General features: G+C 40.1%; 1 protein-coding gene across 4 annotated transcripts; it reads left to right on the top strand.

Annotated features, from left to right (window-relative positions):
* Positions 1 to 1,254: 1,254 nt before the first annotated feature.
* On the top strand, positions 1,255 to 15,593 carry DIMT1 (DIMT1 rRNA methyltransferase and ribosome maturation factor). Of its 4 annotated transcripts, XM_036307787.1 has the most exons (12): positions 1,255 to 1,454; positions 1,782 to 1,855; positions 3,013 to 3,099; positions 4,965 to 5,026; positions 5,122 to 5,215; positions 5,300 to 5,349; positions 8,539 to 8,662; positions 8,794 to 8,886; positions 10,294 to 10,358; positions 11,270 to 11,333; positions 12,609 to 12,715; positions 14,475 to 15,593. In XM_036307787.1, exons 1-12 carry the CDS (start codon positions 1,379 to 1,381, stop codon positions 14,515 to 14,517), a joined length of 939 nt encoding a protein of 312 aa, XP_036163680.1. In that variant the 5' UTR covers positions 1,255 to 1,378; the 3' UTR covers positions 14,518 to 15,593. The 4 variants fall into 4 exon arrangements, with proteins under 4 accessions (XP_036163680.1, XP_036163681.1, XP_036163683.1 ...); XM_036307788.1 differs by lacking the exon at positions 1,782 to 1,855 and having other exon boundaries at positions 1,298 to 1,454; XM_036307789.1 differs by lacking the exons at positions 1,255 to 1,454; positions 1,782 to 1,855 and having other exon boundaries at positions 3,046 to 3,099; positions 5,099 to 5,215.
* The last annotated feature ends 433 nt before the right edge of the window (positions 15,594 to 16,026 follow it).

Here is a 16,026-nt window from a genome sequence, read left to right as displayed (position 1 = left end):
AGCACCTGACACCTAATTGATCAGGAAATGGTTCCACGATTGCAGTTATTTGCATGTCTCCCTCTTGACAGAAAATTCTTTAAAAGCAGGGATCATGTCATGTTCATCTTTTTATTCCTAACATTTGATACAGTGGCTGGCACACTAGATTTTCCAGAATTGTGCACTAACTTAATTGTTAGTGGAATGAAATAGGTAGTTGTTTTCTCCTGTGTTAAAGCACAGCGAAGAAAGACCAAGGCTTGGGAATACACAAAATTAATTGCGCAGGGAAGAGTCAGCTTTGGTCATGACAGAAGAAAACTTCTTCAAGGAAACAGGGTACACACAAAAACATTAAAAACTAAAGCCATTAGTCTGGTAGGCACAACAGACAGGGTTAATTTTGTGTATTCCCAAGCCTTGGTCTTTCTTTGCTGTGCTTTAACACAGGCGAAAACAACTACCTGCATATCAGATATTTACATTACAATTCATAACAGTAGCAAAATTACAGTTATGAAGTAGCAACAAAAATAATTTTATGGTTGGGGGTCACCACAACACGAGGAACTGTATTTTCATTGTTACAAATTGAATGCAATTACAGCATAGTGATTAATCACAAAAACAATATGTAATTATATATGTTTTCCGATGGTCTTAGGCGACCCCTGTGAAAGGGTCGTTCGACCCCCAAAGGCGTCCCGACCCGCAGGCTGAGAACCGCTGCCCTAGTGGAACCAGACACTACATTCTACTCTCAGGATTGCTTTCCAAAGCGCAAGTAGAGAAATCACTCCCCCAGAGGAGCAAATTCCTCAACCCAACATCCTGGGTTTCCATCCCAACCTGTTCTGGGAAACAGGAGTGAGAGACGGTGACAGAAAGAAAGCTTCTTTGGACATCAACGATCCCAGAACCTGGCTTCTATAAAGCCTCCACCAGGCCTAATCGCATTATAGAACTTAAACCTCCACAGTCCCCAGAGTACCATACCAAAACCCATTTAACCATAGGGATTACCATACCAAAACCTCTCTAACCAACTGTGCTCATTGGGGCGACAGGCCATGCCCAGACCAAGCCTAGCCAATCCAAACTTTCAGAATCGGTAGCGCGCTGTCTTCTGGGACCTGTAGGCTTCCACGGTTAGGCTTTCCTAGCTCATGACTACAATGCCCGGCGGCCCCTGGGCTCCAAGGCCGGCCCTCTTCCTGGGGGCGGAGCCCAGAGCGAACCGGGGGCGGGCCCGCGCTTCTCCCCTCCCCTCCCCTCCCCAAGGGAGCTGGGAGTGGTGTGGTGGCGCGGCCGGCGGTTCCCACGTGCTGCGGTGACTGGGGTAGCGGGCTCTGGTCCTCGCCGACTTCCTGGGCCTGTGCGCCCGCTGCCTGCAGAAATGCCCAAGATCAAGTCTGGGGCGAGCGGCCGGCGCCGCGAGCGGCAGCAGAGCCGGGAGCTGAAGAGCGCGGGAGGTGGGTCAGCCCCGCGGGAGCTGAGGTCGGGTCGGGTCTGCCGGCGGGAGCTGAGCCCGGGGCCTGGACCGAGCTCTGGGCCGGGGCAGTGAGGTCTCAGGGCCTGGGACTCCGGGGTGCGGGCCGCAGGCCCTGCGCGCTGTCTCCGGCTTCCTTTCCCGCAAAAGTTATGGGCTGAGCGTCAGGCCGGGCTCCGGGGGTGACGTTTGCTGCGTCTCGTTGGCGCAGAAATCTTCCGCCCTCTTCTCGGGTGCCTTCTTCTCTGCGACCGTCTTCTAATACCTAATAGTAGTTGGAAAACTAAGGCTGTTTCGTGTTTTCTTTCAGGACTCATGTTCAACACGGGGATTGGGCAGCACATTTTGAAAAATCCTCTTATTGTTAACAGCATTATCGATAAGGTGGGTGTGGAAAAGGAAAGGGAGTTATTAAGTAATTACTATTAGGAATATTTGAGCGCACAGAGGATGTCTGGCACAAAGTAGATGCTCTTTAAAGACTTGTTGAATGAACTGAAGAATTTTCTAGTTTTCACAAGCTGTCTTTGCCATGATTTGCTTTAATTCTGTGGATCTGGAATTCTACTGGTTCCGAATTCTTTTTCTTTGTATAGATTATTTACTTCATAGCTGGACATTTGTTCAATTCCAGATTATTATTATTCCCCAATCACTTTTTCTAGGCACCACCCATGACTGTTAGTTTTTATTTACTTCAGAGGCTAAAGATATGTCTAAACAGAGATCTTAGAAAGTTTGTTCCCCCAGAAAAACTTAATGATACAATGCAGTTCCACATATAAACTCTTTGGAGTATTCCTCCGGCATGTGTTATTGATGTTCTCTATTGTTTCAGATGATTGGGGATGATGCTAGGACATGAAATATAGGAGGTGCAAATGACTTTCATGGCCACAAAGGGAGCATCCTGGAGCAGTAGGAAGCATTACATAATTAAAGGATCTCATCTTGACTAGTTGTTATTTGCAAAATGAGGGTTGGCCTAGCTTTTTAACATTTTTGGCTCATGGATTCCTTTGAGCATCTGATAATAGCTATGGATCCAGAACACTGCAGCTGTGTGCATACAAACATCCACTATTTGTACAATTTCTGGGTACTCCCGCATCCCTAAAAACAAACATATGTTGAGAATTGAGAAATCCTGGTACAGCACACTATGATTCTCTGGCAAGATCATTACTGTATATATAGTCCTTTCCAGTTTGAATTTATTGATAGCAGAGTTGGTAGCAAGATGATAGCAGAGTTGGTAGCAAGATGCTATTGAAATCATTTCCAAGGTAGAAAGCAAAATGCCAACCCCAGAAAGAACTGCTATTCTGGGTTTCTGCCTCCTAACTATTGTCCCAAGTTAGGAAAAGTGTCAGATTTCCACTTGCACCAAATGTTAGATAATTTTGTTAAGCATATAGACCATGAAGAAACTCCTAAAAATTGAGTTAGAATAAAATGTCTTAACAGAGTGCTTTCTAGCAAGGATATTCACGTGTAAATTATGTGGTCAGGGAAGCTAACGTGGTTGTGTTTGCTTGCAGGCAGCCTTAAGACCAACTGATGTGGTGCTGGAAGTTGGACCTGGAACTGGCAATATGACTGTTAAGTTGCTAGAAAAGGCAAAAAAGGTAAAAGGATTTCATGTTTGGTGTCAGAAATGACTATATGAGTAAGCTCAGGTGGTTTATAAATATAAATATTTTAATTGATTGCTATTATTTTAACAGTAACTCTTAATCCTTTGCTAGAAATTTTATCTTAGAAAACATGGGTGAATGGGTACAGGTGGTCAAAAGGTACAAGCTTGCAGTTATAAAATAAGTCCTGGGAATGTAACGGACAGCATGGTGATTATAGTTGACAATACTGTCCTGTGTATTTGAAAGTTGCTAAGAGAGTAGATCTTAAAAAAGTTTTAATCATAACACAACAAAAAAATTGTGACTGTGTGGTAATGGATGTTAACTAGACTTATTTTGTAATGTATACATATTATGTTGTATACCTGAAACTGATATAATGTTATATGTCAACTATATCTTAATTCTTTTAAAGGGATTAAAAGAAAATGTGGGCTGTATCAGTCAGGAGAACAGAAACCACATTAGATATTTCAATACAGGGAAATTAGTACAGGGAATTGGTTACATGGTTGTTACAGGACTAAAAGAATAAAATGAGAACATTGAAGTAACCCAAGAATAATAATTGCAAAAAGCAGTTATCACCTCTAGGCTCAGGGAAACCAAGGAAGGAAGTTGGAGTTATTGGAACCTAGAACTTTGGAACCTAAAGAGCTAGAACACAGGCCCCTGACTTTGGGGTACCACCTGGCCACTGCTGGTGTCTTCTTTGTCTCTTGGCTGACCCAGTTTCCAATTAAATGGAACGATTGTTCTGTCCTCGGGTAGAAGTAGGTAGCACATTTTAAGGCACTTATTTGAAGAGACTTTAGTGAAGAGACTACTTATAAAATGTGTGGAAATGGGGTTAAAGGGAACCAGTAAGCATTAGTGAAAGACCCAGGGACTAGCAACAGCAGGTAACAGTTTAGAGGACTTAGGGACAAGAGGAGGGAACTGCGTTATTGAGTCATTGAACACAGCCACTGCCAGAACACCTGAAAGGCATAGGCGGGCATTAGGAAATACTCATCCTCTATCCTTGTGCCCTACAATGCTGGTTCCTTTCATTGGCTAATCCCAGCTAGAAATCTAAGGCAAGGGAGGGGACTGCATCACTCTATAGGGCACAGGGAAAGCTGGAGAAAGGAACTGAAAGTCAAATAGACTAAGCAGGACATGTATCTATTCTGCAGACTTGGTCTTCCTGGAAGTCATTAAACCTCAGCTGATAGTGAGTTAAAATGACAATTTCAGCCTTACCTGGTATCCCTTTACATTCAGAAATTATCTATGTTGTGTACTCTGAACTTAATAGATGAAAGAAATGATATACTCATTCTAGGAGCAGTTGTCTTTGTGTGCGTCTGTCTAGAACAGTGGTTGGCAAACTGCGGCTTGCGAGCCACATGCGGCTCTTTGGCCCCTTGAGTGTGGCTCTTCCACAAAATACCACGTGCGGGTGCACACATACAGTGCGATTGAAACTTCATGGCCCATGCGCAGAAGTCGGTATTTTGTGGAAGAGCCACACTCAAGGGGCCAAAAAGCCGCATGTGGCTCGCGAGCCATGGTTTGCCGAGCCGCAGTTTGCCGACCACTGGTCTAGAACATATACTACACAGACTTTTGTGTATTTTTTTCAGTTACAAACATGGAGCCAAATGAACATAATTCTGTCCATTATTTGTGTAGTACTCTCTAGCTGACCACCTTTCTGGGTGGTGTTTTCCATTGAAATGGTAGGGAACAATTGAAAGAACATTGGTAGTAGAATTGGAAAAAAGAAATTTACTTCATGTAAATCATGTAAGAGTTACTATTAAGATAAGAAGAGTTTTATATTCCATAATTATTATTTTTTAATTTAGGTAATTGCCTGTGAACTTGACCCAAGGCTAGTAGCTGAACTGCACAAAAGAGTTCAGGGCACGTGAGTATTCATAATGGAATATTCATAATGGAAAGTGCATTTCAATCTCATAAGACAATATTCTTTTTTAAGTTTTTTGTTTTTTTTATTATCAGACCTCTGGCCAGCAAACTTCAAGTATTGGTGGGTGATGTGTTGAAAACAGATTTGCCATTCTTTGATGCTTGTGTAGCAAATTTGCCTTATCAGGTATGTTTTCAGATTGTTGGGAGCATTATATTAAATGTTCTCTGGAGTGTCTTTCCCAGAAATAACTAACTAATTCTTTTACAGATCTCTTCTCCTTTTGTCTTCAAATTGTTGCTGCATCGACCTTTTTTCAGGTTTGTGACAAACACCAAAGTGACTGCCAAACAAGTAGAAAAATTGACAGTTTTCAACAAGAAAAATTGACAGATTAGGTCATGAACACAGCTAAAGATGAAAGTTAATTAAATTGCCTGGCCGGTGTGGCTTAGTGGATTGAGCAACATCCCATGTACCAAGAGGTCCCTGGTTCAATTCCCGGTCAGGGCACATGCCTGGGTTTTAGGCTCGATCCCTAGAAGGGGGCTTGTAGGAGGCAGCGGTTGATGTTTCTCTGTGATCAATGTTTCTATCTTTGTCTTTCTCTAAAAAAAAATCAATTAAAACTTTTTTTTGTAAAGAGAGTTAATTCAGTTGAAAAACGACTGGATAGTTAGTTTGGTAGAAAATATCAATTTCTGTGGAGGTCTTCCTCTCTTTTTGTATTTGAGTTATTAGGGGAGGTGTGGTGTAAACCCTGCTTCTGAGATCAGCAACTTTTCCCTAGTTTCTCATCCTCAGGTTAGACTTTTTGTTACCTTACTAGAGGCCCCATGCACCAGTGGCCTGCACCCTCTTGCAATCCGGGACCCCTCAGGGGATGTCAGACTGCTGGTTCCCCCGAGGCATTTAGTAGTGTGTGAAGCAGCAAGTGGCTGGAGAGGAGCCTAGGCTGGGCACCATGCTACTCCCGCTCATCCTGGCCCTGCTGCGCCTGCCGCTGCTCAGTAGGGTGCTGCTGTGGTGGCGCCCCTCAGTCAGCTGAGCAGTGCTCCAGCTATGGGACTGCACTGACCACCAGAGGGCAGCTCTTGCATTGAACATCTGCCTCTTGGTGGTCAGTGCACATCATAGCGACCAGTCAAATGGTTGTTTGGTCGCTTAGGCTTTTATATATAGACTAGAGGCCCGGTGCACAAAAATTTGTGCACTCGGGGGGTGGGGAGGTCCCTCAGCCCGGACTGTGCCCTCTCACAGTCTGGGACCCCTCGGGGGATGACCATCTGCTGGCTGAGGCCTGCTCCCCAGGAGATTGGACCTAAGCTGGCAATCAGACATCCCTCTGGCAGCCCGGCAGCCCTCGGGGGATGTCCACTTGCCAGCGGGGAGCAGACCTAAGCTGCAGTCAGACATCCTTAGTGCTGCTGAGGAGGTAGGAGAGGCTCCCACCACCACTGCTGTACTGGCAGCCGTCAGCCTGGCTTGTGGCTGAGCAGAGCTCCTCCATGTGGGAGCTCACTGACCACCAGAGGGCAGCTCCTTCATTGAGCGTCTCCCCCTGGTGGTCAGTGTGTGTCATAGTGACCAGTCATTCCCAGTCTTTCTGCTGTTAGTGTCAGTTTGCATATTACCCTTTTACTATATAGGATAGAGGCTTGGTGCACGGGTGGGGGCCAGCTGGTTTGCCCTGAATGGTGTCCCGGATCAGGGTGGGGGTCCCGCTTGGGTGCCTGGCCAGCCTGGGTGAGGGGCTGATGGCTGTTTTCAGGCTGCCCGCACCCGCTTCAGTGTGGGGGTCCCCACTGGGGTGCCTGGCCAGTCTGGATGAGGGGCTGAGGGCCTTTTTCAGGCGGGTCAAACCTGCAACTGAAGCTCCCAGTCTCTCTTTTTCTTTCTTTCTTTTTTTTTTTTTTTACTCTGGGATTTATTTACCTTCTGTAATTGAAACTTAGTTGCGGCTCCAGCTCTGAGGCCGGATGGCTGAAAGCAGGTATCTAGGGTTTGTTTAGCTTCTATAATTGATACATTGTTGCTTAGAGTGCAGCTCAGAGCTGGGCTGGGGCAGGCGGGGAACCTTGGCTTCCTCCATCACTGGAGCAACCAAGCCTCATGTTCGCTTCAGCTGCCTGGCTGCCTGCCATCTTGGTTGGCAGGTAATTTGCATATCACCCTAAATCGCCAATGGGTAGCATAGCGGAGGTATGGTTAATTACCATGTTTGTCTATTATTAGATAGGATATATATATATATATATATATATATATATATATAGACTAGAGACCCAGTGCATGAATTTGTGCACCAGTGGGGTCCCTTGGCCTTGCCTCCGGGATCGGGCCAAAAATGGCTCTCTGATATCCCCTGAGGGGTCCCAGATTGCGAGAGGGCGCAGGCAAGGCCGAGGGACCCCATCGGGGCCGGGGAGGGATGTAGAAGTTGGCCAGTTAGGGAGGGACCCTGGGAGGCGCCAGGGCGTGTCCGGATCATCTTGCTCAGTCCCAATCGGCTGGACCCCAGCTGCAAGCTAACCTACCAGTCTGAGTGTCTGCCCCCTCGTGGTCAGTGCATGTCATAGCAAACGGTTGAGCGGCCTTAGCATATCATTAGCATATTACACTTTGATTAGTTGAACAGATGACTGGACACTTAGCATATTAGGCTTTTATTATACAGGATAGATGTCTACACAATTGCAGTGGCTTCCTAAAGTGTTTCTTGGATAATCTATACCAATCATTTTCAAACTGCAAGTCAAAAACCCCTTAGTGGTTATAAAATAAATTCAGTGGGTCATGATTGTCTTTTTTATTTTTTTAATGATATGGAATGGAATATATCAGAGGGTCTTAAGTGCATGTGGCCCAGGTGATTATAGTTTTACAAACCTTTTGTTTAAGTTACATAGGTACATACACATACAGATATTTGTGGCATGGGTGGCAATGTCAAATGTATTTCTTATTGTGACTTACATTCAAAAAAGTTTGAGTTAAAACCTACCTTTGAAGATGGTCATTTTCTGTTCAAGAACCTCCAAAAGCCTGCCATTGCTTGCTGAATTAGAAAAAACAAACAAACTATATTCCTTAATCTGCTAAATCAGGACACTGATTTCACAACCTGCCTCAGCTCTTCCATAAGGGTGTTTGCTACCCCATGAATATAATTTATCTACTGAGCCAATTTAGTTTTTTGGGTTTTGTTTTCCTAGAAGGGGTGAGATAGATTGGTGCTGATCTGAAATACTTTTTCATTTGATCATTGAGGACTTACATTGGCAAGGGGTGAGAGGTATAGCCATTATAAAATGAAAAAAGCCAACTGGGTCATTTTGTGATACAAAGCTAAGGCTGGTGTTCTCCTATCTTCTAACCAGCTAGACGAATTGCCATGAACTGCAGGTGTTGCTTTGCTCTGTTTCCTGCTCAAGAAAATCTGTTGAAGTTCAAATATATTAATAGTTGAAAGTCACCATTTTCCTTATTCCTTTTTGTTGTCTTTTCAGATGTGCTATACTTATGTTTCAAAGAGAATTTGCTCTCAGACTGGTTGCAAAACCTGGAGATAAGTTATACTGCAGACTCTCAATTAATACACAGCTGTTAGCCCGTGTGGACCATTTAATGAAAGTAAGTGACTATTATTGAACTAATGTGACTTAACTCATCCTCTGGTATCTAGCTGTGCTGTGAGGAGAGCATATTTGATTACTAATTTAGTTATTTTTGAGATGACTACTGAAACATTTTCTGATTAATAGGTTGGAAAGAATAACTTCAGACCACCACCCAAAGTGGAATCCAGTGTTGTAAGAATAGAACCTAAGAATCCGCCACCACCTATCAATTTTCAGGTGAGGTTAAAATGCTAGGTCATTCAGTGAAGGAAAAAAAATGTCCAAGCTGGGAGATGTGTGTCTGTAACAGCAGAAAAATACTGAGTCAACCTAAATGTCCTAACAGGAAAATGTTAAGTATGATACATCCTGTGACAGAGTAGATGGAATAATTTGACTCAAGACAGTTGTGAAGACCACAAAAGCACATGGAAAATGTTCACAAAATGTAAAAAGATGAGAATCCCATTGCATTTTGTTGAGGATTATAGGTATAGAAAACTTTCTATTTGAATAAGACTTGGAAAACAAGATGAGGTGAAAATAGTTGTTAGAATAATATTAGGTATGGGAAACACCTTTTAATCAAAATTCTTATTTTTGTGATTTAAAAGGGAAGGAAACCAGATCCCTTGATATAAAACCTTACTGCAATCATTTTGGATAAAAACATGCTTTTGTGGTCAATAACTGGTGGTAAATGGAGTGGCTTATCAATTTCTTGGATGATTAGTGACTTTGAACATGTTTTCATATGTCTCTTGGCCTTCCTTATGTCCTCTTTTGAAAAGTATTTATTTAGGTCCGTTGCCCATTTTTTTGATTGGGTTATCTTCCTTTTGTTAAGTTGTATGAGTTCCCTGTAAATGTTGGAGACTAAACCTTTATTGGAGATAACATTGGCAAATATGTTCTTCCATGCAGTGGGCTTTCTTGTTGTTTTGTTGATGGTTTCTTTTGTTGTGCCAGAAGCTTTTTATTTTGATGTAGTCCCATTTGTTTATTTTATCTTTAGTTTCCATTACCCTAGGAGCTGTATCGGTGAAGATATTGCTTCAGCATGTCTGAGATTTTGCTGCCTGTGGATTCCTCTAAGATTTTTATGGTTTCCTGTCTTACGTTTCAGTCCTTTATTCATTTTGAGTTTATTTTTGTGTATGGTGTAAATGGTCTAATTTGTGTAGGTGTAAGTGGTCTAGTTTTATTTTTTTGCATGTATCCATGAATCATGTTTTTTTGAAAATAACAGATGGCATATGACACTTTAGGTGCCAAAATACTATATTGTTCTTTGTTCAGATGTGGAATAATGTATTTTTTGGAATTGAGGTTAAAATATTCAGTGAGGGGGATAGGGGAGGCTAGGGGACTGTCTAGGGCGGGGGGATAAAATGGACACATATGTAATACCCTTTGTAATACTTTAAGCAATAAAAAAAAAAAAAAATATTCAGTGAGGTGCACAGAAGTTAAAAAAAAGTATACATCTTACTTTTGCATGTGTCAGCCACATCAAGATATAGAACATTTTCATCACTCCAGAAGGTTCGTTCCAGGTTTATATGTTAGGAGACACAATAATACCTAGCAGGCCTAGAAAAGAAGTTTGACATTTTGTGAGAAAATATTCACCTTTTCTTTCAGGAATGGGATGGCCTAGTAAGGATCACCTTTGTTAGGAAAAACAAGACACTGTCTGCTGCATTTAAGTAAGTATTTTACTGATTTATAATGTATGAAGGACCAATGCTCCAGACACTGGGCTAACTGCTAGAATTTTGTCCTTTTCCTGAACATGTATATCCTAAGCATAATGACTGCCCATGTCCAGACACACTTTACCTTTTTAACTGACTTTGTACTTTGGGAGGCAGAAGAATTTAATGAAGAAAGTTCCTAGAGTTGGGAATTAGATCAGGTTTATTGGCAATATGGGGAAAAAACAAAACTGACTACATATCTCCCTACTTTTTCCTTGGAAAAATAGTGATGAGGGACCCCTTCCACATTTGTGTAAGATTCATTTAATTTTATTTACTTGGAAAAATGTAATAGCATTTTGGGGTACAAGAGAGGTGAAAGGTTTAATTGTATATATATATTTTTAAATATATTAATTTCAGAGAGGGAGAGAAACATCAGTGATGAGAGAGAATTGATTGGCTGCCTCCTGCACACCCCCCACTGGGGATCAAGCCCAAAGCCCCTGGCATGCACCCTGACTGGGAATCGAACCGTGACCTCCTGGTTCACAGCTTGATACTCAACTACTGAGCAACATCAGCCTGGCTAGATTTTCTTTTCTTTTTTTTTAGGTGATGTTTTGTGGAGAGTCTGGAATTCCCTTAACATGTTAAGCGCCTGTCAGTCACCAGTTATTGAAATGGAAAGGAAGACAAAACAGGCTTGGCGCTTAATGTGTTAAGAATTGGAGATGTTTATTAGGACTTTACTTTTTAAATATAACTATGTAGTTTGTGGTTGTTTCATAAGTTTTAAGTATTCAATACCTTTTTTAGTTTATTAATTTCACCATGTAAAACATTTTTTATCTGATAATAAAAGGAAATTATTGATCTCTAATTTTGGAATAATAATACTAATGTCATTTATGCTACAGGTCAAGTGCAGTACAGCAGTTATTGGAAAAAAACTACAGAATTCACTGTTCGGTCCATAATACTGTAAGCAGGAAATGTTTGTGATTTCAATTTGTTGTGTTTTAAAATATCCCTCTATTTCTTATTCCTTTCCATCAAGATTCTTTAATTTTGTACATTCCATAAGATCCTTAAAAGATCACAAGCAATGTATAACTACCACAACTTTAACAAGTCAGTGCTCATGTATATTTTGTGGAACAGATCTGAGAAATCTCAGTTACTTCACTGTATCTTCTTTAATTACTGATAGCTGTTTCAGCCATAGATTCAACTGAGTCATAATTTCCTCAAAGGTGTAGGCATGTGCAGTTTGCTCAGCTTAAAATGATTGTGACCATCCCTTCTTGTCTGTTGCTCATATAGCAATTATAAATTTTAAATGTCAATACCTAGAAATTGATTAGGATAAAGTAGACTGAATAGCAGATTTCTGGTTGTGAGCCTCATGCCTCTTAATCATTATCTGTGCAACATTTTCTTTAAGCAATTTTGTGTCTGTGAGCACACATAAACATCTATATATAAAAGCCAAGCAACTAGAATGACTGGTCACTATGACGTGCACTGCAGCTGTCCAACCGGCCTGATGGGGACGGGGCTGGCCAGCCAACTTCCTGCAGCCCCTCCCCCCTGCTGGCTAGCCTCGATTGGCCTGGTAGGGGCGAGCCGGCCAGACCCCACCCATGCACAAATTCGTGCACTGGGCCCCTAGTGTCCATATACAATGACTATTTATTTATTAGTTCTTTCTAATTAATTAAAGAGGACAGAAAAAAAGCAAATTCCCGTTCTATTTTTGGACTCCTATGGCTTAAGGTATCACATTGCTACCTCCATTTTCTTTTATGGACAAAATCATTAAACATTGCTTAAGAAAATATTAAGCTGGATTAAGAAAAATCTTTGGATAAAATATATAGAGTCTGATATATTTAATATTTCTTAAGGGTTGGAGGCCATCTCTTAGAGAAAAATTAAGCTGGAAAAATGAGATTGGTGCCAAGAAAATGTGAGTTGTTTTAAAAAGAGTAACAATTGACTTAAAATTTAGTTTCAGCTCCTATTATTTTGTTATGAAAAGCTGAAACTGATAGAATTTTTTAAAAAGAGGACAATATTCTTGATTCATTCATTGGAGGACTTCCGAGGATTTGGTATGTGCTAAAGATTAATCACTTAGAGAGATGCAAGTAATGGACAGATGGTAACTATTTTATGACTTACTGAACTAAAAAGAAATAGAGTCAAGGTGACTTCATTAAAGATATGTTGTTCATTTATTCTGAATCTTGATAGATAATACCAGAAGATTTCAGCATAGCAGATAAAATACAGCAAATCCTAACCAGCACAGGTTTTAGTGACAAGCGGGCCCGTTCCATGGACATAGATGACTTTATCAGGTAATTACATTTTTCTTTTCCTAAGTGTTTACATTTCTTTACTGTGACACCTTAAGCTTAGAGATTTAAAGGCTTTTAAGCGGTGTAAAGTGCTACCTGGGAGTTATTGCATAGCACTTCCAAGGCATAGAATGGTATTTGGTGTGGAAGATGGAGGCTAGTTAGCTGCAGCAGAATGAACATTTTAAGAACAGGAGGAAATAACAGTCCTAGCCAGAGATGCCTGTGTCAGTGTGTTGTGGTGTATGCTCCTCCCCTTTAACTCCCTTCTCTAACTCCCTATTCATAACCTACTGTGGGCGGAAGAACCCTAAGACATGTAGCTGGATCTCACTTTTTTCTTTCCTTTTTAAAAAAAATATATTTCTTAATTGATTTCAGAGAGGAAGAGAGAGGGAGAGATAGAAACATCAATGATGAGTGAGAATTATTGATTGGCTGCCTTCTGCATGCCTCCTACTGGGGATCGAGCCCGCAACCAGGCATGTGCCCTTGACTAGAATCGAACCTGGGAACCTTTAGTCCCCAGGCCAACACTCTTTCCACTGAGCCAAACCGGCTAGGCTGTCACTTTTTTCTTTATTGGGCATAGCTATTGTTAAATAGACCCTAAGCATGAAATAGTTTGTTACAATCATATCTGGTTATCATTTATAATTGCTTTAGTAATATAGTTACTTGTTTTGTAATTATCTGGGCAATGTACACCAAAATTTATTTTCCTTGAATTATACAAGTCTCGTGAAAATAGAGTAAGGCTTCAGTTACCCAGGTAATTATTAACCTGTACTCACTGTTTTTAATCACTAACACTTTGGTTTCCTCATAAACCATCACTTAATATAGAAATTTTTGCCTCTTTAGCTAATTCATTTTTAAAGCTTCGATGGTCTAGGGCCATGGTCAGCAAACTGAGGCTCGTGAGCCACATGTGGCTCTTTGGCCTCTTGAGTGTGGCTCTTCCACAAAATACTACGTGTGGGCACGCACGTACAGTGCGATTGAAACTTCGTGGCCCATGGGCAGAAGTCAATATTTTGTGGAAGAGTTGGTATCTTGTGGAAAAGCCACACTCAAGGGGCCAAAGAGCCGCATGTGGCTCGCGAGCCGCGGTTTGCCGAGCACTGGTCTAGGGGCCGAATAAAAAAAAAACAAGGGTAGATAGTTACAAAAGTCATTTGTTTGACTTTTCTAAGCTGGAAACACAGTTCTATATAACTAAGACAAGGAGGGTTTACATTTTATACTGGCAGGTTAGTAATACTACTGAGTCTTTATTCAATGTTAATCCTAGAAATTAAATATTACTCATAAATACCTAGCTTCCTTTTTTAGACATTCTAACCCATCTTGACCTGTTCCTACAAGCCATCCTAAAACTAATCTCCGGTCTAAATAGAAATATTTCCTCTTATTTTCTTTCATTCTCACCAAATTTCTTCCAGTCTTCTTAATCACTTACCATGTTGAAACCATTGCTAATGAGCTCTTAGGTCTGGGGTAGTAGAGGTCTATGATACTTTTAGTCAAATTCATAATTTAAGACATAAAGGCTATGACAAAAAGAAGTATTAAAAAGATGGGTCTTATACATTTAGTTGGCGAATGTTTCTTTAATGACTAGTGTTCCAAGTGGGTGGGCTTCATAGGTTTGCCGATGTGTTCATGTTTTAGAATTCATGGTATAGGAACTATATGCACTGATTGTTATGTGCTACAGATTAGTTTTTTAATACCATCTCACTTTGGCTCTTTTCAGATTGTTACATGGATTCAATGCAGAAGGTATCCATTTTTCTTAGGTATCTGGAAAACAGAATTTTCAAACTCAAGAAAAGAAACTTGAATTATATATTTTTAATAATTTGAGAAGATATGTATGCTTTTTCTCCACTGGGACACTGTGCTTGACTATTTTTGATTTAATGTTACTATTACTAGTAATTAGTCCAAATTTCTAAGGTACTTAAGTCAATTTTAAGTTCCCAAGGTTTTTTTTCCGGTTTGTTTTTAATATTTAACACAGGGCAGGGTCCAGTCTATACATGATAATTTTCAAGAGCCATAGACACAACTTGACACTTAAACTTCATTTCTAACAGGTTGTTGTATAAAGATGTTACTCTATTGTCTATGTTATATATTACTGTGAAGACCAATTTAGGCCTTCAACTCTTTAGTCCTTTATTCTTCAGGTATAAAGTTAAATATGCTTAACTGAGTCACATATTCCCCATATCATTTATTATTATTCATATGTACAGTAAAACAATTTTCTTATATTTTAATTTTGTTTCTCCCTCTCTGTTTATCCTATATAAATTCTATCACTGCCTACCTACCCCTTTACTTATCCTGTAACATCACAGTTACATCAGGGTTCTGGGTAAGCTTGAGTCTGCTCCTGAGACCATGTGGTGCCAGACATTACTTCTGGGCATGATTCCTTACCTGTAAAATAAGGATGCGCAACTAGAATGTGAAATGAATTATAAGGTTGTATGTTTTTTCTTGGGGAGATAATAATAGTTTTAACAAAATTTCCAGAGGTTTTAGAAATCAAAACTTCATTTAAAATATCTGCCCATCAAATTCAAAACAAAACTCAAACAGTAATTTTCCCACAAGAACAGGCTCCCAGTATTCCTCCTATAACTTCTGGATAATGAAAATTTCCAGCACTCTTTTATATACTTGATGCTTACCTATAATCTGTTTAAAATGTAAGGATGATAATTTCAATAGATGTCACAACCTAATTAGTTACTATGTCTAAATCATTATCAATATTAATTGTTAATGTCCTTTAATAAAGAATTATATATAATAGCTGGTTATTTATATAAGGAAATAAAAATATCTTCATTTTTTATGCCTACTTTAACAGAAGTGTTTCAAATTATTTAAAGGAAGTTAATTTGTTTACCTAAACAAATTATTTTTCAAATATGGCTTCAAAATGATATTAAGCATTCCTATATAATGAAAATAATATATTTTTTGTTACTTATTAATAGGAATATCAGCTTTCAAGTCTGAGAAAGTAAAGAATGTTTAATTCAGATCCAAATTTTTTTAAAATAGCTGTATCAAGCCACTTTTGTTATAAATATTATACTTGTGTAGCTTTTTTTAAATATCAAAAAACTTTACTTTGCAAAATTCACTTGTACTATTTCTATTCTTACAGGAAAATTCTAAGGTTTATTCATTCAGCTTTTCCTCTACACCCTAGTAACTGCTGAGTCCCTTTTCTGGTCCTTAGTTTCCCTATCTGTAAAACTGAAGTACTGGATTATACTACCAAGATC

Source organism: Myotis myotis, unplaced genomic scaffold, assembly GCF_014108235.1.
Source record: "Myotis myotis isolate mMyoMyo1 unplaced genomic scaffold, mMyoMyo1.p scaffold_m19_p_5, whole genome shotgun sequence".
Lineage (NCBI taxonomy): Eukaryota > Metazoa > Chordata > Mammalia > Chiroptera > Vespertilionidae > Myotis > Myotis myotis.
The sequence above is the reverse complement of the archived record's forward strand: the minus strand, read 5'-3'. Positions and strand labels throughout refer to the sequence as shown.